The 22,790-nt window shown below is 41.2% G+C and overlaps 1 protein-coding gene across 2 annotated transcripts in view; it reads left to right on the forward strand.

Annotated features, from left to right (window-relative positions):
- Positions 1–22,790, forward strand: part of Rab22a (RAB22A, member RAS oncogene family) — a 58,965-nt gene that overhangs the window by 11,434 nt on the left and 24,741 nt on the right. The window contains exon 3 of one of the 2 annotated variants that reach the window (XM_021229758.2): positions 17,326–17,406. The exons of the other annotated variant lie outside the window; for it this stretch is intronic. Coding sequence (XP_021085417.1) covers positions 17,326–17,406 — 81 coding nt within the window. The remainder of the gene's footprint in view (positions 1–17,325; positions 17,407–22,790) is intronic. 2 annotated transcript variants of the gene reach the window in all.

Raw genomic sequence — 22,790 nt, forward strand, 5'->3', positions numbered from 1 at the left:
TCTTAAACTCAGGGGAATCTCTTAATTGTGAGCGCATAAAAAAATAAAACCAAGTTACGCAGTTGCATTATCCAGTGGCATAAGTGAATAGTTATAATTCCAAAAGCAGGTAATTGGAGCATAGCAAGGAAGGACCAGGTCAAAGCAAGACCAGACCCAGCATTACAAACCCTAAATCCTGCAGCTCAGTGCCTGGCTTCTGAAGCCCATAATGGAATAATCTCAACCCCAGGGGTCTTGGTTGGTACCACTTCTCCCAATCCGCTGCCTATAGTATGCACGGCCTCTTTGTTTGGCCAGCTGCACATTGTAAACTGTGCCTTTCTTCTGGGGATGGTCCATGGCCATTAATTAATGTCTGGTCCTCACCTTCACCATTGACCCTGCCACACATCTGGCCTCAGTGGCTTTCTGGAACCTTGGTACAGAACTCCATAATCCCCCTATAAAATGTGGACACCAAATAATAGTCTTGCTTCTTTGAGCTACAGTTGCGTCAGGCTCTTGTGTACTGACCCTGGGGGGCAGTCTTGTTTTCTAGCAGGAAGACCCTTCAGGCATTCTTACTTTGGGCTTGTGTGTGTGTGTGTGTGTGTGTGTGTGTGTGTGTGTGTGTGTGTGTGTGTGTGTGTGGTGTGTAGTGTGTGTCTGTGTCTGTCTGTCTCTGTGTGGCCAAGGTTAGTCTCATCCTCAGCTGACTCAGTACCTCCTTGTCAGCAACTTTAAAGCTGCCCACACACCTGCCCTTGCTGAACTTTGCATTTTCCATGTCTTTGCTTGAAATCTCCACTCCTCCCCACCCTCCTCCCTGCCCCAGCATATCTGAACAAGAGCACCAAGTAGTAGTCATGATGCATCCTGAATGTCCTTGTGTCTTGAATTTAGTCCATTATTTTCAAATTCAGCCTCAATCAGGTTCTCAGGACCCAAGCAGAATATAACTTTAGTGGCCCCCAGACCTCTGAAACTTCAGGGTAGGTCTTCACTGTTTGCATGTGTCCCACATCCCTGGTGTTCTCGACACCCAGGAGTCTCTGCTTGTAGCTTCTGTGTCGCGCAGCTGCAGACAGTCTCCATAGCCTACAAATCACTGGGTCAAATTTGTCACAACAAACCCATTTCTCAGTACCATTTTTTTTTATTACTTTCTTTGTTGATGTTACAAAATCCCTGACAAGAAACAATGAGAGGAAGAGTTTATTTCGGCTTGTAATGTGGGGAGCTGAAGTCCATGGGATGGGGGTCAGGAGGCAGAGCGGCAGTGTTGCTGTGGGCACTCCTCCTTGTGTTGTTGCTGTGGGCACTCCTCCTCGTGTTGTTGAGAACCTCAGGCAGTCCTGTCTGGAAACTCCTCCCACACTTGCCCAGAGGTTCCACATCCCTTCAAGTGCATGCTGTTAGGCTTCACAGTTGGATTTAGTTGCCTGTCACTTACTAGGATTTGTGTGTATAAAAGTGAGACTGTGATGTCATCATCTTTTTGAACACATGTCAGACTTGTATCTAAGTTGTGATTATTCAGTAACCCTGCTTGCCTGAAGCACTCCTTTTTTATTCCTCAAATTATTAGTAAAAGTTGTCAGTGGACTTCAAGCACTCATTGTGAAGTAGAGTTAATTAAGGAGTGAATTCCGTTCATAGTTGTAAGATGGTTCATATGCAAATTATCTGTTACATCTGACTCTGGTTTTGATACATTGCATTCTTTAATGGCTTTAACTCTTTCGTGGACCTTTTCCACCTCACGTTTGTCAGGCTTCCTGCTGACTCCCGCTTTACTTTGGGTGGTTTTGCCTTTGGTCTACTGTACTGTTATCTGTTGTCTGCGTCTCTCTTTTGATCAATGTGTAGAAGCTCCTACTCTAGATATCAGTGTTTTTGTTCCTGACATTCAGTCTTTTGTTGCACACTATGCTGCCTAATTTTATGTCAGCTTGACACAGACTAGAGTCGTCTGAGAGGAGAGAGCCCCAGTTGAGAAAACCCCTGCATAAGCCTGGGCTGTAGGCAAGCCTGTAGAGCATTTTCTTCATTCATAGTTGATGGGGGAGGGCCTGGCTGGCATGGGTGTGGTCAGCCCTGAGCTGGTGGTCCTGGGTTCTACAAGAAAGCAGCTGAGCAGGCCACTCTTTCATGGCCTCTGCATCAGTTCCTGCCTACCAGTTCCTGCTCTGTTTAGAGTTTCGGTCCTGGCTCCCTCTTGTGATGAGCTAAGATGTGGAGGTATAAGTCAAATAAACCCTTTCCTCCAGTTTGTTTTTGGTCAGGTGTTTCATCACAATAGCAACCCTAAGATACATACCTTATAAGTTAAACCTTAACGATCCCAGAGGTTTTTTTTAATTGATTTTTATTACTTTGTCTATGTGGATATGTACATATGACTGCAGGTTCTGCAGAGGGCAGAGGTGTCAGATCTCTGGAGCTGCCTTCTGTGGGTGCTGGGAATTGAACTCTGGTCTTTTGCAAGGGCACTACATCATCTCTCCAGCTCAGCAAATTTTTGTGTTTTGTTATCTTATTGTCATTCAATTCTAAGTATTTTCTGATTTATTAATGGCTTTATTTTTGATCAAGCGTCATTTAAATATGTGGTTCTCAATCTCAGACATCAGAACAACTTTTTTATTGGATTACTGACAAAATGGTTGTAAAATAGGAGAACATATATTTTGTAATTCATTCTTTGGATCCACTGTGATCTGCTGTCATCCAGCATGTAGCCCATCTCAGCAAGCATCCTGGATTGTTTGCAAAGCTCTGTGCTCTTAGCCGCTGGGGTGTGGCCTGTGGTTAGGATTAGTTTGTTTGCTTTTTCTTTCTCTTTCATCTTCTCTGTTATCCTTGTAGGCATTTTGACTGAGAGAAATGGGTTAAAAAGAAAACCTTCTGTTACTGTGAATTTGTCAATTTTTTTCTCATTCTGTGAGTTTTTCCCATTAATAGCGCTTGAGTCAATGTTGTTCATAGGAAGTCTTTTGTGCCTGAGCATGCACCTCTCATACTTCATGTATTTTCTCTGCACTGTTTTATAAGGGCTTGTTTGCTTTTTTGCTTTTTTTGTTTTCTTTAAATGTGCGTGCGTGCGTGCGTGCGTGCGTGCGTGTGTGTGTGTGTGTGTGTGTGTGTGTGTGTGGTACAACACACCCAGCACATGCAAAGAGGCCGTGGAGCTGGAGTTACAGGTAGTTGTAAGCTGCCTGATACGGGTGCTGTGCTGAGAACTCTGTTAGCTCTTCTGCAAGAACAGTGTGGGCACTTCACCACTGAGCCATATCTCTGGCCCTGTTTTATAGTTTTTAATGTGAGAAATGTTGAAAGTCGTTTTAATTATTTTCTGAATATTTGAAGAGTTTTTTAGCTGTTGTGAGTGATTTTTTTTCCTTTTGTGTAGAATGGTTTTGATTGTTACAGATTGGTCTTGTCCGTGTTTAGACCTGTAGTTCCATTTATTCTCAAAGGTGTGCTGTGGGCTTTTGGGCTCCCTGCTGTCATGACATGGCAGAATGGGGCCGTTTGGCTTTTTGGTTAGTTTTGGTGGTAGTTCAGTTTGATGATTTGGTTTGATGTTTTTAATTGTTGTTTCCCTTTGCCTTTTCCCCAGGACTTTTAGCTTGAAGCAGTGGTGAGAGCCGGCGTCTTTGCCTCCCTCAGTCTTGGTACTGTTGAATGCTCTCTGTAGGGTGCAGCATGATTTTGGACACTGAAGTTGCCAGTTACAAAGAGTAGGAAGTCTCTCTGTATTTCTTATTGAGCAAGCATTTGTCAAGCACAGCTCTTGAGTTTTGTCTTGATACTTTATGTTCTTAGATGACAATATTTTTTCTCCTTTCTGTGGTGCACTACTGTGTTATAGATTGTATTTAACAGTGACCCAATACTTAGCAGCATCAAACAACAAGCTTTTGGTGCATCATGTTTTCTATGGATTAGGAATCAAATAGCTTAGAGTCTGTTCTGGTTCAGTAGCACATCAGCCAAGGCTAAAGGGTGCTTGACGACGTGGCTGTGTCTTCTCTGGCCTCCTGAGCGTCACCTGCAGTGCCTTCTGTTGAGAACACAGTACCAGTGTCATTAAAAGACAACCAACTGCTTGCTCTAGAAAATGAGAGCAGTGTGTGTCGTGCAGTGTGAAGAACAGTGGGAGGAACTGGGGAGACCACAGTGGTGGGGGCAGTGGTGAGGGCTTGCTGCCTAGTGGCAGACTCCGACCCTTACTACAGGAAAAGCCAGCACAGACCAGCCCCCACGCCATCTGAGGAGTTAGTTCATCAGTCTGCTCATTGACACTTGCTCTGGCCTCTGCAGCTTTACCCACCTGCTCCGTGAATAGTTACTACTTAAATACCTCATGGGAGCCTTATTCAGGTCAGGAAGAATAGAAGTGGCTTTCACATGCCTTCTTGTAAAATGGAGTTTTCCTTTATCATTGCCCTTTATGCTGTAGCGCAGCTGGCATTTGGTGCAGGGCTATTGTGCACAGACGCCTCAGTGATTATCTGCTGTGGACTGCACTGCACTCTCACTCCCCTTAGCCCTCCCCCAGGACATGGTTCATTTACCTTTTAGCCTGAGACTGGGTGTTAAACCCAAGGCCTCACCTATTCTAAGTATTGCACACTAGGCTATATCCCTTATCCCCAGAGTCCTGTTTTTATTTTGAGACGGAGTTTCACAAGTTGCCCAGGCTGTCCTTAAGCTGACTCTGAAGCTCAGGCTGGCTTTTAGCATGTGATTCTCCCAGGTAACTCCCAAGAGTTCCATTGTCCTTTGTTACCAGGCTGTCTTCCTGCTGTCCCATTAGTGTGAAGAGTCACCGCAGCCAAGGCAAGTCTATAACAAATAAATCATTTAATGGGGCCGTTCTTACAGTTTCTAGGGTTAGTTCATGACCATCAAGGCGGAAGCAGACAGGCATGGTGCTAGAGCAGTAGTGGGGCCTGGTGCGGGCTTCTGAAACCTCCTAGCCCACTACCAGTGACCACATCTTCAACAGTGTCACACCTCCTAACCCTTCCCAAGCATTCAAACACGTGAGCCTATGGGGCCAGACTCACTCAAGCTACTACATTAACCTACATTTTGTGTTTTTTTGGAAAGGCAGTTTCTCATACTGTAGCCAAGACCAGCCTAGAACTGTATATGTAGTCCATACTCGTGTCAAATTCGTGATAAGCCTTGGTCTAGCTTCATCCTCGGGTGACTAGCTTCATCATGACTGCAGGCATGAGCCACCACTTCCACCTTTGTTTACATATAAGATTACTTTAGGCTTAGAGTTACAGCTCAGTAGTAAAATACTTTCCTAGAATATCTAAGGCCTGTGTCTGTGTACACACACACACACACACACACACACACACACACACACACACACACACACCAGTCTGTGAATCACATATCCAAATTTCTTAAATACATGGTTTATTACCCAAAGAGTAAATAAATACATAACACATCCCATGTAACATGCAAGAATATTCTTTAACCAAAATTCATCACCTTTTTCCCATCTTTTATTGTAAATACAGCTGCCAAACAATCACAAACATCTTTGTTTTTACTTTTGAGACAGGATTTCTCATTGTCATTTGGGACTCACTGATAATAGACTAAGCATGCTCCTATGTACCCCAGAAATCCCCCCAACACTGTAGCATGAATTCTAATAGGTCTTAATAATTAAAGCCTAGTGTCAGATAGAGGGGTAAATGCTGAAAGGTCAGAGAGACAAAGGAGCAAATCTCAGACACGCCTTATCTCACCAACTTCCCAGCCAAAAGGAGACCAAGCTCCTGTCTCCTCCTGCCTTACAGTCCTCTCTCTGCCCATCCCTATCACTTCCTGCCTGTCTGTACAGACCTCCATACCCCTATGGTTAGCTAGTGACTCTGCCCTCTGCCCTTCAGGCACGCTTTGTTAGAGCACAAACAAAATATCACCACGTTTCCCCTTTTTGTCTAAAATTTTAAAAAGCTGTTAAGACTAATATAAGAAAAACTATATACAATAAGTACATTAACTGTATATAACATATGCAGGCAATAAATACATCAACAGTGTCTAATCTATTAGCAGTTGGCAAATGCAGAGAAAATGCTCCATGTCTGTACTATCTTGGTGAGTCCAAAAGGATGTACCTAACTTTTCTATCCTAACTTGCATTACCAACCCAAAAATTACCTTTTTATGTCTCTCAGCCTTACACATTTTACACCTCGTTAGTGAATTTCTTATGTGAATCTGGTAACAAGGAAAACTCTTAACTGTAAAGTCTTGAACTCCATCAGAGACTGGAGAAGGAAATAATATTACTGAGTAAACAGTAAGTACAAACAAGCAACTTCCAAAAAAGTGAGAAATGGAAGAAACAGCTGGCTGCCCGGACAGCCACCCAAGTTTCCTCTGCAACGTTGGGGCATCCATCTTCAGCCTACAGGCCTAGCATATCTGACAGACTTTTCTGTGAATCAGGAAATTCTGAAGGGCTTTTTTACCTTGTCTTGGCAAAGTGCAGCAGTCATTTCTTTTGTGTCAGTGGTTAAGACAAGAGCACTTTCTTGCCCAGTGGTTCACTTTTGCCACAAAGTAAACTCCATGTGGAGTTTCTTTGATTCCCATTATCTTCTCTGAAATAGATTGGTGCTGCCGGGAGCATTGTGATATAAAAGAAAAGAACGTATGTTATTAAAACATCTTAAATTCCATATTCTGCAGATCTCTGAAGTATTTGAAGACAATCTGTCTAAAATATATCTGTTTGACCTTGGAAACATAACTAATATGACTACAAGTTCAATTGTAATAGGTGACTAATTGCTAACCTGCATTTCCTTATTATCTTAAATAGTTGGCAACAATAACTTTCAAGGGCTAAAAATTTGCATTACATTGTTAAACGAGTTGCATAAGTACCATATCATGAACAAGATTAGAAATGTATGTACAGTATGTTCTAACAAAAATAATCTCAACTTTGAATTAACATACAAAAATTCCAAGCCAGGCAGTGGCTTTAATTCCAGCACTCGGGAGGCAGAGGCAGGTGGATCTCTGAGTTCGAGACCATCCTGGTCTCCAGAGTGAGTTCCAGGACAGCCCCCAAAGCCACAGAGAAATCCTGTCTTGCAAAAAAAAAAATCCAAGCCAATGTAAAATATTTGAAACTAGTAGTTGCAGCCAGGCAGTAGTGTCACATGCCTTTAATCTCAGCACTTGAGAAATAGGGGCAGAAAGGTCTCCATGAGTTCGAGGCCAGCTTGGTCTACAGAGTGAGCCAAGAGAAGCTCCAAAGCTACACAGAGAAACCCTGTCTTGAAAACCAAAAACAAACAAACAACACTAGTAGTTGTTTGTTTTGGCTTAAAAGTAGATTCAAAAATCTACCTTTTTATCCCATCTCTATATCCCCCTTTTTTCTTTTCAAAGTACATTGAATAATCTACTCTTATGTCATATCTGTATCCCCCTTTTTTCTTTTCAAAACAAGAACTCTGAATCTAATCTTTGTTCAACTTTTTTCCTGACCATTACCAATTACAACTTATACCCAACTCCCCTAAACAACGACAAATGTCTATAACCTGTGAAACAACTACAAAGCACCCCACTCCACCTCTTTGGAATGTGGACATCATATTCTTAAATTTACTTCCTGCTGTCTGGGAGTGTTGGCATCTTTAGGAGATCCCGAAAAGAAAATTTGGGGTTAATTGCAAGTTTGAGAAAGGTAGCTATCTCTGAATAATGGGAAAGTGCATGACTTGTCTCAGATCCTAGCTAGAGTAGTCTGTGAGGCTGGATCATCTCAACTAGCTACCTCGAAATTGTTCTGAGCAGTTTGTAGTCCAAAGCTGACTTTTAGATGATGTTTTTCAGCTTAGTGGTGTTATCATAGTCCTGGTGGAATTGTTGTAGGGCCCCATCCTCCTTTTGGAGACTTCTAACATCACTGTTAGGCATGGTCATGGTTCACTGCAGAAAATTTAAACATTTTAAATGTCATATGAAGCACATCTCAAAGAGGTTAAAGGATCAATATTTGTTATGTACATCCAGAGTACAAAAAATTAATTCCTAGTTACCTGGTAGAGACTGAAACCTGAAATCATGTACAGGAAGCCAGATGAAGCCTTTTCTAGAATTAGTACTCTGTATGTCCATTAATACGACAAAAATTATAATATATACATATTAATCTTACAAATATTGAAATAATATTTATATCTTAACAAAAGCTATTAAAGAGTCAAAACAAAGGATTACAAAATTAGTGGCAATACAATAGTCCCTTAATTTTTGTTTTTCTTCTGTCCTACATTAGATGGCTCTTCTGACATGAGACATATGTTTTGGGTTTTACTTTAACAATCATGCTTGGGTTTAGAGAAAGAGAGAGCCACACTCCAACTCCAAAGCCAGCTTTAATTTGTAATTGGACTGGGACTACAAAAAGACCATTTAAATTATATGTTTGTAGTGAAAAGCAAAAACAAGCATTTGGGAAATTTTATGAAATTTTACCCTGTCAAAGACAAGATGTAACAATATGCCAATTCACTCTTTTGGGGAGCACTTTTTTTTCTGGTTTATTTGTCCTCTTTCTTTATATGTCTCATTTGTTCAGTGGTCTTCAGATTCCTTAACTGGATGCCTTTATTCTCCTAAAAACACAAAAGCAAAACCCTTTCCACACCCTAATTATGGGGAAATTCCCTTATGACAAGTTATATTTGATCAAATGAAAAGCATTGTTAATCTTATAAATTAGTTTAGATTGAACAGCCATGCTATTTGATTAACTTTCATCTCTTAATCAAGAGGTGTCTCTTGTTCAAATCTAATCTTTATCAATTTTGATGGTAACCATAGCTTTTCTTCTCCTGTGGAAACAAAAGTAAAACCCCTTCCCAATACATCTTTGAAATATACAGACTGATTTAATTCCACATTTTTTCCTATTATCCAATGTCTCTCTGCAGCTGTCGTTCCTTTCTCGCTAGCATTCAGAAATTTCAAAGTTAATAAAGCATTATGCAATCTGTTTCTGGGGGTCTTTATTACCTCTTTTTGTTTGTTTAGCATATCCTTTAGAGTTTGATTTGATCTTTCTATAACTGCCTGTCCTGTCCTGTATGATAGTGTAGTATACCCCCAACATGTTTTATATTGTAATAAGCAAAAAAAAAAGTTTCATTTTACCAGAGACACATGCAGAAACATTCTCAGTCTTAATTTGTATAGGTATTCTCATGATGGCCATAACTTCTAACTAATGTGTGGTTAGAGAATCAGACTTTTCCAAGCTCAAAGCAGTTGCCCATTGAAATTCTGAATATGTATCTATGATGTGGTATTCATATTTTAATTTTCTAAATTCTACAAAATGAAACACATCCATCTGCCAGATTCCGTTCCTTTGAGTACCCCTTGGGTTACTTCCTGCTGTATTGGGGATTGATGCATAAAAAACAAGTAGGACATGTCCTTATGATGTATTTGCTTGTTGCCAAGTCATGGAAAGGTCTTTTGTCCAACCTTTGTTATTGACATGATATTTTCAATGAAATTCTGAGTTCGCCAGCACATTTCCTATCAGTAGTTGATCAGTTTCATCATTACTTGTGTTAGAGGGACTGGTAGACCGGTATGGGATCTGATGTGTGTCTCATTCACATGCATGCATACATACATACTACAATTCCTATTCTTGATTATTTCTTGTAACCGAATTAATAATAAAGTCAATTCTGTAATCATCTGGTATAAATTCAGCAGTTTCAATATGCAGAAGAACTCTTCCTGCATGTTGTGAATCAGTAACTATGTTGAGAGGTTCCATAAAATCCTTTAAGCCCATGAGAATAGCATATAATTCAGACTTTTGGACAGAATCATAAGGACTTTGAGTCACTTAAATTTTCTGTTTTGTAACCTGCCTTTCCTGATTTATTTGTATACATTGTAGGATACAATGTGAGGAAAGATCCATTTAGTACTCTTTATAAATTGAATTCTCTTGCGTTTGGGGTATTTGTTGTTAATCTCTCCAAAAAATTACTGCAAGCTCTTTGCCATGGTTCACTTTCTTTCCATAATTCGTCAATTTCATTATTAGTAAAAGATACTACAATTTCTGCTGAGTCTAATCCTGCTAATTGACTAAGTTTCAGTTTTCCTTTTAGAATCAACTCAGAGACCTTTTCTACATAAGTTTTTACTGTTTATTTGGTACAAAAGACCCATTCTAAATTAACATCTTCTCTCTGCATTAACAATCCTGTAGAATGCTTAGAGGGTAAAATAAGCAAAATGTTATTAAGCTTTAGATCTAAGTGATCCACATGTGCCTCCTATAGTTTCTTTTCCACTAAAGCCAATTCTCTCTCAGCTTCAACTGAGAATTCTCTTGAACTATTTAAGTCCTTGTCACTGTCTAAGGTTTTGAGCAAATTTCTCAGTTCATTTCTGTGGGCCCGATAGTGGGCCATAGGTAGGAATTGTCTCCTAGCAATCTTTACCGACCTCCCCTAATTTGTACCTTTTGGGGTCTAATTTTCTGTAGACCTATTTTATGTCCTAAGTAATTAATAAAATGTCCTCATTGTATTTTTCAGGAACAATTTGTAATCCCCAACAAGTCAAAATTTTATTTACTTCTTCAAATCGTCTTTCTAAATTATCTACATTTGAATCAGCTAATAAGATGTCATCCATGTAATATTAAACTATAGATTGAGGAAATTGCAAAGTATCATTTCCAATGGCTGTCATGCAGAATATTGGCGCAGTGTAGGCTATTTGACATTCCCTGCAGGAAAGCCTTCCATTGATATCTCTTAACAGACTGTACAGTGAAGGCAAACTTTTCTGTGTCTTTTTCTTGTAAAGGTATAGTGAATAGTTTTATATTAATAACTGTGAGAGACCATCCTTCTAGGCAGTAAAGAAGGCAAAGGAATTCCAAACTGTAGAGAGCCCATTGGCTGAATCACTTTATTAACAGTTCTTAGAATTGTTACCATTCTCCATTTTCCAGATTTCTTTTTAATAACAAATACAGGAAAATTGCTGGGGCTCGTTGATTTTTAAATGTGCTGAGCATTTAGTTGCTCCTGTACCAACTGTTGTTCAAGACCATTGCTTAATCCAACTTCAGCCATTTTAAAGGTAGGGCTGTTGGTGCCTTTGAAAGTTCAGCAGCTGGTTTTGCCCTGTTCTTGTACAACCTGAATGGTCAGTGACTGTTCTTTATAATACCTTCTGGTAGTGATATATTTATTTATGATTTATTAAACTTTGACTGAGGATTCAGAAAAGCAAAGTCAGCCACAAGCCTTAGAAGCCAGGCACACACCTTTAATCCTAGCAGCCAGAATCTAGGAGGTGGTGGTATACACCTTTGATCCTAGGACTCAGGATTAAGAGACGACAGATCTCTGTGAGTCCAAGGTCACCCATATCTACACAAGAGTGAATCAGTCTAAAAGAGAATTATAACTCACCCCTTTAATCCCAACATTAGGAAAGTATGTAAGGTCTCAGACAGGCATTCCTTCTCCAGCCACACTGAAGTAGAGAGATTTCATTTTCCATTCACACTGAGGAGAGAGGTTACAGTCTTAGGCTTGGTGAGAGCTCATGGAGATAAGATCAGTCCATTCAGCCTGAGGTAGAGCTAAGAAGCTAGTGGGCAGCTGATATTCAGTCTGAAGCTTGAACCACAATATCAGACTCTGGGTCATTTATTTATTCATGTTACACCTTCTAGTAATTTTCCCAGAAACATTAGTTAATGTAATGTTTGTTTCTAAGGTTGGAGGAATGTTAATATGAGTATTCCATTGCTATAACAACTCAAGTCCCCATAAATTCATTGCTATGTTAGCCACATATGGCTTTAATTTTCCTATTTATCCTTCTGGCCCTACTCATTTGACCCATCTTGTACTCTGTTTTACCTAAGATAATGTTCCAGTCCCTAAAAACTGAACATTGACCTCATGAAGGGGCCAATTTGTATGCTAAGATTCTGATGCAATTATTGTGACAGCTGCATGTACAAGACCTTCAATGATGATGTCATGTATTCATATTTTTAATTTTGCCAAAATACTTGCTTTACAGTTTCTCCTGAATGTTTTGTTCTCTCTTCTATAGCTTTTCTATCATCCAGAACAGTATGGTTTCTTATACTAGGCATTAGGTTCTTTAATTGCTCTGGGAAGGAGTTTCCTGCAGGATTACAGAAAATGACAGAACGGAATTTGGCATTGGGGCGGGGGGTCCTTCAAGGCATTTCCGGACAGCAAAGGGGTTACCTGGACTGTCTCTTGTTGATTGTCATTATTAATTCAATGCCTGCCTTTGCCACATGGAAATTGAACAATGATAAGCTGAACCGCCACTGGGTCAAGGAAGAAATAAAGAAATAAAAGAGTTCCTAAAATTTAATGAAAATGACCGTACAATATACCCAAACTTATGGGACACAATGAAAGCAGTGCTCAGAGTAAAGTTCATAGCACTAAATGCCTATGTAAAGAAGCAGGGAAAACTGCACGCTAGTGAATTAACAGAACAACTGAAAGTTCTACAACAAAAAGCACACTCACCCAGGAGTAGTTGGCAAGATTAGTCAAATTAAGGACTGAAATCAATGAAATAGAAACAAAACAATACAAAGAATCAATAAGACAAAGAATTGGTTCTTTGATAAATTCAACAAAATAAGCAAACCTTTATCCAAACTAACCAAAAGACAGAGAGAGAATATCCAAATTAGCAAAATCAGAAATGAAAAGGGAGATATAACAACTTTAGACACTGAGGAAATCCAGATAATCATCAGGTCATACTTCAAGAACCTCTGCTCCACAAAACTGAAAAACTTTAAGGAGGTGAACAATTTTCTAGATAAGTACCACATATCAAAATTAAATCAAGAATAGATAAGTAGCTTAAATACACCTATAACCCCTAAGGAAATAGATACAGTTATCAGAAGGTTCCCAACCCAAAAGAGCCCAGGCCTAATTAGTTTCAATGCAGAATTCTAACAGATGTTCAAAGAAGAACTAATATGAATATTCCTCAAATTATTCTACACAACAGAAACAGAAGGAGCATTGCCAAACTCTTTTTATTAGGCTATAGTTACCCTGATAACCAAACCACACAGACACAAATAAGAATTACAGACCAATTTCCCTCATGAACATACATGCAAAAATAATAAAATACTGGCAAGCCAAATCCAAGAACACATCAGAAGAATCATTCACCATGACCAAATAGGATTCATCCCAGAAATGCAGGGATAGTTCACCAAATGAAAATCTGTCAATGCAATTCACCATATGAACAAACTGAAAGAAACACACACACACATGATCATCGCATTAGATACTGAAAAAGCCTCTGACAAAATTCAACACCCCTTCATGATAAAAACCTTGAAGAGAATAGGGATACAAGGAACATACCTAAACATAATAAAGGCAATATACAGTAACGCAACAACCAATATAAAATTAAGTGGAGAGAAATTCAAAGTAATCCCACTGAAATCAGGAATGAGACAAGGCTGCCCACTCTCTCCATATCTATTCAGTATACTACTCTGAGTTCTAACTAGAGCAATGAGACAACAAAAGAGGATCAAGGGGATACAAATTGGAAAAGAAATCAAACTCAGTATTTGCTGATGAGATGATAGTTTGCATAAGTGACCCGAAAAACTCTACCAGGGAACTCCTACAGCTGATAAACAACTTCAGTAATGTAGCAGGATATAAGATTAACTAAAAAATAAAATACAAAAAAATCAGTAGCTCTCCTATATACAGATGAGCTGAGACAGAAGTCAAAGAAACATCACCCTTTACAATAGCTACAAATAACATAAAATATCTTAGATTACCTGTGTGACAAGAACATTTAAGTCTTTAAAAATAAAAATTAAAGAAGATACCAGAAAATGGAAAGATCTCCTATGCTTTTGGATAGGTAGAATCAACATAGTAAAAATGGCAATCCTACTAAAAGTAATCTACAGATTCAGTGCAATCCCCATCAGAATCCCAGCACAATTCCTCACAGACCTTGAAAGGACAATACACAACTTCTTATGGAAAAAACAAAAAACCCAGGATAGCCAAAACAACCCTGTACAATAAAGATCATCTGGGGGCATCACCATCCCTGATTTCAAGCTCTATAATAGAGCTATAGTAATGAAAACATCTCTGTATTAGCATAAAAACAGAATGGTGGACCAATGGAATTGAATCAAAGACTCTGATATCAACCCACACACTTATGAACACCAATTTTTTTTTTTTTACAAAGAAGCTAAAAATGTAAAATGGCGTTGCTGTATTTCTTGTCCCTCCAGGTCCTGCCGCTCTCTATTCAGCCCCAAATAAAAACACGGATGCTATACTATAAACTGTTGAATGATGGCTCGGACTTCTTATTGGCTAGCTCTGTCTTAATTATTAACCCATTCTATAAATCTATGTATTTCCATTTGCTCTTGGCTTACCAGAGAATGTCTGGACCTGTTACTCCCTTGCCGACTACATCACATCTGTCTCTGGCAGGCTCTCCTGCCCACCTTTCCCAGAATTCTCCTCGTCTCCTAGTCCCGCCTATCTTCCTACTTCTATTGGCCAAACAGTGTTTAATTCATCAACCAATAAGAGAAACACATATACAGAAGGACAGCCCCCATCAAAATGGAAAAAAGGAAACATATTCAACAAATGGTGCCGGTATAACTGGCTGTTGACATGTAGAGCAATGCAAATAGATCCATGTGTATCTCCATACACAAAACTCAAGTCCAAATGGATCAAAGACCTCAATAAATCCACCCACGCTGAACCTCATAGAAGAAAAAGTGGGAAATACACTTCAACACATATGCACAGGAGACCACTTCCTAAATAGAACACCAGTAGCACAGACACCGAGAGCAACAATTTAAAAATGGGACCTCCTGAAACTGAAAACGTTCTGTAAAGCAAAGAACATAGTCAGCAAGGCCAAATGGGAAAAGATCTTCACCAACCCCACACCTGACAGAGGGCTGATCTCCAAATTATACAAAGAACTCAAGAAACTAGCTCAAACTACCAAACAATCCAATTAAAAATGGGGTGCACATCTAAACAGAATTCTCAACAGAACAACTTCAAATGGCAAAGACACTTGAGGAAATACTCAACATCCTTAGTCATCTGGGAAATAATCAAAACATTCTGAGATACCATATCAGAATGGCTAAGATCAAAAACACTGATAACAGTTTATACTGGAGAGGATGTGGAGAAAGGGGAACACTCCTCCACTGCTGATGGAAGTGCAAAGTTGTACAACTTCTGTGGAAATCAGTGTGGCAATCTCAGAAAATTTGGGATCAACCTACCTCCAGACCCTGCAGTACCAGTTTTGGGCATATACCCAAAGGAGGTACATTTATAGGACAAGGACATTTGCTCAACTATGTTCATAGCAACATTATTTGTAATAGCCAGAACTTGGAAACTATCTAAGTGCCCCTCAACCAAAGAATGGATAAAAAATTGTGGTACATTTACACAATGGAGTACTATTCAGCGGTAAGAAAAAAGGATATCCTAAAAGTTGGAGGCAAATGGACACTATTAGAAAAAACCATCCTGAGTGAGGTAACCCAAATCCATAAACACAAATATAGTATGTACTCACTCATAAGTGATACCAGACATAAAGCAAAAAATACCCAGCCTGTAATCCACTATAGTCCCCAGAGAAGCTAGAACCCTCTTCTAGTAACAGATGGAAGCAGATGCAGAAATTCACAACTAACCATTGGGCCAACCTCCTGGAATACAATCAAAGCAAGAGAGGAGTGATAATATAAACAAAGGAGTAAAGACCATGATGGGGAAACCCACAGAATCAGCTGACCCGAGCTAATGAGAGACTGATTCAGGTCTGACGATTGGGAAACCTGCATAAGACTGAACTAGACTCCCTTAATATAGGTGACAATGGTGTGGCTAGAACAATATATGAGGCCACTGGCAGTGGGTCCAATACCTAACAATAATATACAAACTGACTTAGTGGAGCCCATTCTACATGGAGAGATACCGTGCCCAGCCTAGACACAGAGGGGGTGAAGAGGTGCGTTGGTCCTGCCTCAACTGGATGATGGGACAGACTTAGACTTCCAATGGGAAGCCTTACCTGCTCCGTGGAGCAGATGGGAGGAGGAGGGAGTGAAGGGAGTGGGAGGAGAGGAGGGAGGGGGAACTGGGATTGGAATGTAAAAAATAAATTAATAAAAAAAATTTTTTAAATGTCCTTAATGGCTAAGGATGTTGAGCACTTTCTTAAGTGTCCCTCAGATACTTTAGACTTATTGAGAATTCTCTATTTAGATCTGTACCCCACTTTTGATGTTTTGGAGGCTTGTTTCTTGAGTTCTTTGTAAATTTTGGAGATGAGGCCTCTGTCAGATGTGGGGTTAGTGTGTAGTGTGTAGTGTGAAAAGACATTTGTCTTTTCCTTGCCAGCCGCTTGGGCTCTGCCGCATTGTAGTCCCCAAATAACACACAAGATGCTGTATTAATTATGAAGCTGTTGGCTGTTTGCTTCTTACTGGCTATCTTTGACTTAAGTATTTAACCCATCTAAGTATTTCTCTTACCAGACAGACATCTTACTTCTCTGGCTGGTCTACATGATGACTACCTGTGTTTCTCCTACCCAGCATACTCCTCTACTCCTAGTCCCACCATCTTGCTTCCCTGTTGGCCAACAATGCTTTATTGACATATACACAGGCCTTTTGGAGATGAGCCCTCTGTCAGATGTGGGGTTAGTGAATATCTTTTTCCATTCTTTGGGCTGCCTTTTTGTCTTGTCGACTGTGTCCTTTGCATTACAGAAGCTTCTCAGTTTCATGAGGTCCCATTTATTAATTGTTGATCTCAGTATCTGTGCTACTGGAGTTATGTTCAGGAAGCGGTCTCCTGCACCAATTCGTTCAAGGATACCTCCCACTTTCTCTTCTAAGAAGTTCAATGTGGAAGGATTTATTTTGAGGTCTTTGATCCATTTGGACTTAAGTTTTGTGCATGGTGATAGATATGGATCCATCTGCAATCTTCTGCATGCCCGTATCCAGTTATACCAGCACCATTTGTTGAAGACACTTTCTTCCATTGTATATTTTTAGCTTCTTTGTCAAAGATTATGGGTTCATAGGTATGTGGGTTAATATCAGGGTCTTCAATTTGATTCCATTGGTCTACCAGCCTGTTTTTGTGACAGTACCAAGCTGTTTGTGAAGATACTCCCTCTGTCTGCTACTTTCAACAGTTTGAGCTGCAGCTTCTCCACTGGGCAAGTCAGGTAAGTCCTGTCATTTCTGTTTTCCCTGCTGCATGGTTTGCCTTTTCAGAGCTCCCATTTCCTCCGCACTGGGTTACCTCTGGCCATCTCTCGCCTTCTCAGCCTAAACTCTGGTCTAGGTACTTCCTACTTCCGATGTATGATGTTTTGATTTTGGGGGGTGCTTTTATGTTGTTTTGGCAATGAATCCTGTTATGTGGCTCACACTGTTCTGAAACTGTTTAGTAACCCAGGCTGTCTTTAAACTTTGCTTCAGCCTTGAGTGCTGTGGTCACATACATGTGCCATCATGCTTCTGGGCTTGTGTTTAAATGGCAGTACCTTAGCAAGAGAAAGCTTGTGCTACATAAGGGACATTAAGGAGATTTTAAATATGTTCATGGCCAGGTTATGTTGCCAGCTACAGTTGTTTTATTTAATTGCATTGTGTTATTTAATCAAAACATTAATATGAGTAGGAGGGTGCTGATTTAGGACAAGTTTGAGATACGCTGAAATCAATTGTAGGTTTGTCTGTAAAGCCCCATGTTTTGTTTGGGCCCATTAGTTCCTCAAGCACAGTGTTGACTCTTGTGTGACTTTGGCCAGCACTGATAAGGTCCCAAGGCCCTGGACTTATTTCCCGCCATCCTGTGGAGGGTTGGTCAGTGTGTGCTTGTTCTTCCTTACAAATCTCCAAGAGGTGCTTCGCTAAATGCGCATTCCAGTTTCTCACTCTGCCTCCCTTCAGTTTCCTTTCTGCTCTAACAGTCTCACCATCCACCTTGTTCTAGCTCTTGTGGACTCGCCCTCACATCCTGCAGCTGGTCCCCTCCTCACTTTGGGGGAGCATCTGTCCCACAGATGCACTCTGGCTTAGGGAGGGCCTTTCTTGATGCACTCTGGCTTAGGGAGGAGTGTCTTTCTTGATGCACTCTGGCTTAGGGAGTGTCTTTCTTGATGCACTCTGGCTTAGGGAGGAGTGTCTTTCTTGATGCACTCTGGCTTAGGGAGGAGGGCCTTTCCTGATGCACTCTGGCTTAGGGAGGAGTGTCTTTCTTGATGCACTCTGGCTTAGGGAGGAGGGCCTTTCTTGGTGCACTCTGGCTTAGGGAGGAGGGTCTTTCTTGATGCACTCTGGCTTAGGGAGGAGGGTCTTGATGCACTCTGGCTTAGGGAGTGTCTTTCTTGGTGCACTCTGGCTTAGGGAGGAGTGTCTTTCTTGATGCACTCTGGCTTAGGGAGGAGGGCCTTTCTTGGTGCACTCTGGCTTAGGGAGGAGGGTCTTTCTTGGTGCACTCTGGCTTAGGGAGGAGGGTCTTTCTTGGTGCACTCTGGCTTAGGGAGGAGGGTCTTTCTTGATGCACTCTGGCGTAGGGAAGAGGGCCTTTCCTGATGCACTCTGGCTTAGGGAGGAGGACCTTTCTTGGTGCACTCTGGCTTAGGGAGGAGGGCCTTTCTTGGTGCACTCTGGCTTAGGGAGGAGGGTCTTTCTTGGTGCACTCTGGCTTAGGGAGGAGGGCCTTTCTTGGTGCACTCTGGCTTAGGGAGGAGGGCCTTTCTTGCTTCTTCTAGTACTTTTTCACTGTTGAGTTGGAGTCTGGTATCTGTGTTTCCATTGAACAGCCCACTACGTATCTCTTGTCTGGCCAGTTTATCATGATATGCAAAGTATGTATATGCCCCTGGGTTCACCAAGTCTTGTCCGTGAATTTTGACTTTTACAAAATTTGGGATATTTGTAACAGTGATTTAGCTTTTGGGGCTTTTGTTTTGGTTTTTTACTGCCCCGTTTTCTTGATTGGTATGGTATGTATGGTATGGAAGTTCTATGTGTGCCGTATCTCATACCTTTTAAAATTTTGTAATGTTTTTACTTACTGTCTTAGTGTTCTGTTGCTGTGAAGAGAGACACCATGACCATAGCAACTCCTATAAAGGAAAACATTTAATTGGGGCTGGCTTCCAGTTCAGGGGGTTGTCCATTATCATGCACGCAGACATGGTGCTGGAGAGGTAGTTGAGAGTTACACATCTGGATGCACAGGCAACAGGAACTAAATTGGCTTGAACTTCTGGGAGCTCAAAGCCCACTCTCTAGTGACACACTTCTTCCAGTAAAGTCACACCTACTCCAACAAGGCCTCACCTCCTAATAGTGTCTCTCCCTATTGACCAAGCAGCAAACACATTAGTATTCAAACCACCACCCTTACCTTTGTGTCACGAGTACCTATGACACAGGCCCGTGTGGCCCTGGGGGTGGAGCCAAGGTTTTTTAGGCTTTGCAGCAGACCTTTACCCGCTGAGCAGTCTCACTAGCCCTTTCCTGGTCTTCTTTTGAAGCAGATTTGGAGTTTGTTAAGGAAAGGCTTCAGTACAGATGGAAGCACAGAGCATTAAGAGTGGGTGTCAGGCGTGCAGAAGAACAGGCATGCACCCTCAGCAGCTTCTCTGCAGAGCCTCATTTCCGCGTCTCGGCTGCTCTTTCTGAGTTGGGCAGCTTTTGAAGTCACATTCACTGACATTGTTCAAAGATTTTAAAAATTGGGCAGAAATGTTTACTTATTCCTGCTGTTGGCTATAAGACTTTAAAGTGGTTTACAAAATGCATGGTACAGGTTCACAGGCCATGAGATAAAACGTGGGCCAAAAGAAGCTTTGTTAAACTTATTTTGACTGTAAACATGACTCATAGCCCTGCTGAAAAGATCTCAGCAGCAGAGTAAGGGTCTCCCTGTTCTCCCATGTCCCATTAACTTTCCCCTATCTTTCTCCTCAGCCTCAGTCTCTCCTTTTGAAACTTAGATCATCTCTTTGAAGGTTTGTTATTCTTAGTTTTTGAGACAGTCTCACTCTGTAGCCCAGGTTTGCTTGTAACTGTCTATGTACCCCAGGATGGCCTCATACTTCCAGTGATCCTCCTGCCTCCGTTTCCCAGGAACTATGATTATAGTTGTGAGCCACCACACCTACTTTCCACTCCCTTAATCTTAATGGTTGATGTTGGCTGACGTTGCATTTTCTGAAGCTTCTTCCTGTTGGAGACCCTTGTTCTCTGGGTGTGGGAATTTAACCTGTCTGATCTAATAGGGATGAAGAATGTCCAAGCTTAGAGCCTGGAGGGTCATCATTTGATTGGCATCTAAAGAAAGTATATGATTAGGATATCAAACTACATACATAAGCATCACTAAGGCTGCTTGTGAATGGACGTTTCCTGTCCCAGAGCCTCTAGGTCCCAAATACCCGGCAGCCACTTCCCAAATTACACAGAGACTTATATTACTTATAAATGCTCAGTCAGTAGTATCTCAGGCTTGTTATTAGCTAATACTTACCCTTAAATTATCCATAATTTTATATTTAACCATGTGACCTGGTACGTTTTCTCAGTGCAGCATGCTCATCTTGCTTCTTTGTGTTTACTGACCACTCTCTGACTCCGCCCTTCCTCTTTCCTGAATTCTTTAGTTTGGTCACCCCACTTATACTTCCTGCCTGGCTACTGATCAATCATTGTTTTATTAGACCAACTGGAGTCTTTACAGTATACAAAAGATTATTCCACATTATCCCACAGCACCTGATCATAAGAGTAGCACCAGAAACATGTCCTGTGTGCTTTTTGCAGATGGAATCTAGAGGTTAACATAGAAAGGCTCTTCAGTTTCTTCTTCCCTTATCTATTGACACAAAGTCTTGTAACCTGACGCTCACCAGTCTGGTTAGACGGGCTGACCAGTGAGCCCTGGGGATCCACCTGACCGCCTCTCCTTAGTGCCGAGATATAGACACATCTACCATGCACAGCTCTTTACACAGATGCTGTGCATTCAGATTCAGGTTCTCGGGCTTGTTTGGCAAGCACTTTCCAGCTGAACCTTCTCTCCATTGCCATTACTGTTTTATGCCACGGAATGCCTACAGTTGGGATTCAGTCAGTACCTACGACTCTCTTCTTGTCTTTCCATCGTACTGACTAAGTATATGTCACATATGTGGGGGTGTCTGATCCCCTGAAAGTAAAGGTACAGGTGACTCTGAGCCACTTGTTGGGGGTGTTGGGAACTGAACTGGGGTGCTCTGGAAAGGCAAGAAATGTTTTAACAGCTGAGCATTTCTCCATCCCCCCTGCTAGTTTTCCTAACAACCCACTCTGACCACCTAGAAGTGAGGCTGCCCACAGTGGGATGGGCCCTCCCACATCAATCATCAGTCAAGACAGTCTCTCCAGACTTACCCTCTCGGAATTACTCTGGACTGTGTCAATTTTATAATTGAGGCTAACCTGAACAATACCTCAATAAATTGCAAGTTTTGTAAAACTCCATTGTGTTAGTCATCTTTCTGTCACTGTAACAAAGTAGCTGAGGTAATTATAAAAGAAAGAGCACTTGTCTGGGCTTACAGTTTTGGAGGCTGCACTGGCTAGTCATTTGACCCTGATGTGTGTTGGCTCAACGCTGTGTTGAGGTAGCACAATAAGGTGGGAAAGTATAGCAGAGTAGGCTCTATGACCTCATGGCTGAGAAGCAAAGCAAGAGTAGTCTGGGGTTCTCAGTCTCTTCTGAGAGCATAACACCAAGACCTAAGGACCTTGTTAGGCCCCACCCGGCAAAGGTCCATTGAACATTTCTGTTAAGCCATGCTGGGTATCAAAACCTTAAGTACACATACATTGGGGGAACACCTGGGAAGTTATTCCTCGTTTTCAAATGAGATAATTGAGGTAAAGAAAGTTGACTCATCTCATGTCACATATCAAAACTAATCAACCATGCTGGAGGACTCCCTTGAAGGTCTGCTTCCCACCCAGTGTGTATTGGTGGTCTCCTTCAGTCTTGCCCAGCAGCTCCTCTTCTAGGGCTCCATTCTACAGAGAGAACCTGTAAATTCCAAACTATAGTTAACAACTGTAACACTATTAATTAGGTCTGTTCTGAGTATATGAAGTACAGTGAAGCAACTTGAAAATTCATATTCATAATCCGTTAGGTGAGATAGGTACATTCTAGAAGGAAAACAACCCGTGAGCCATGTTAACATCAGCGTCTCAGGAAATGAGAGCTCGGGGGTGTCTACTTGTGCTCATAGAATCCTGTAGTCCTTCTGAAGAAACAGATGAAACTGAGTTTCCAGGAAAGGGTGCAGCTGACTGGAGGAGCAGGAGGAGGACCTCGGTACATCCTTATTTGTACATGTGAGGTGCTGGAGCATACCAGTAGTTTATCACCTTTTCAGAAACCTGAGGAACACAATTGCAACTTGGAAAAAGCTGAAGTAGTTCATCGCACATGTACCTAAGCACCTGAAAACCCGCCTCAGAGTTGCTAAGGCTGCTCCCTTCCTCATCCCAGTCAAAGCCCTGTGGCTTTTGGATATCAACTCCACCTGCCCCTTCG

The sequence above is a fragment of the Mesocricetus auratus genome, unplaced genomic scaffold (genome assembly GCF_017639785.1).
Source record: "Mesocricetus auratus isolate SY011 unplaced genomic scaffold, BCM_Maur_2.0 Super-Scaffold_100028, whole genome shotgun sequence".
Taxonomy (NCBI): Eukaryota; Metazoa; Chordata; class Mammalia; order Rodentia; family Cricetidae; genus Mesocricetus; species Mesocricetus auratus.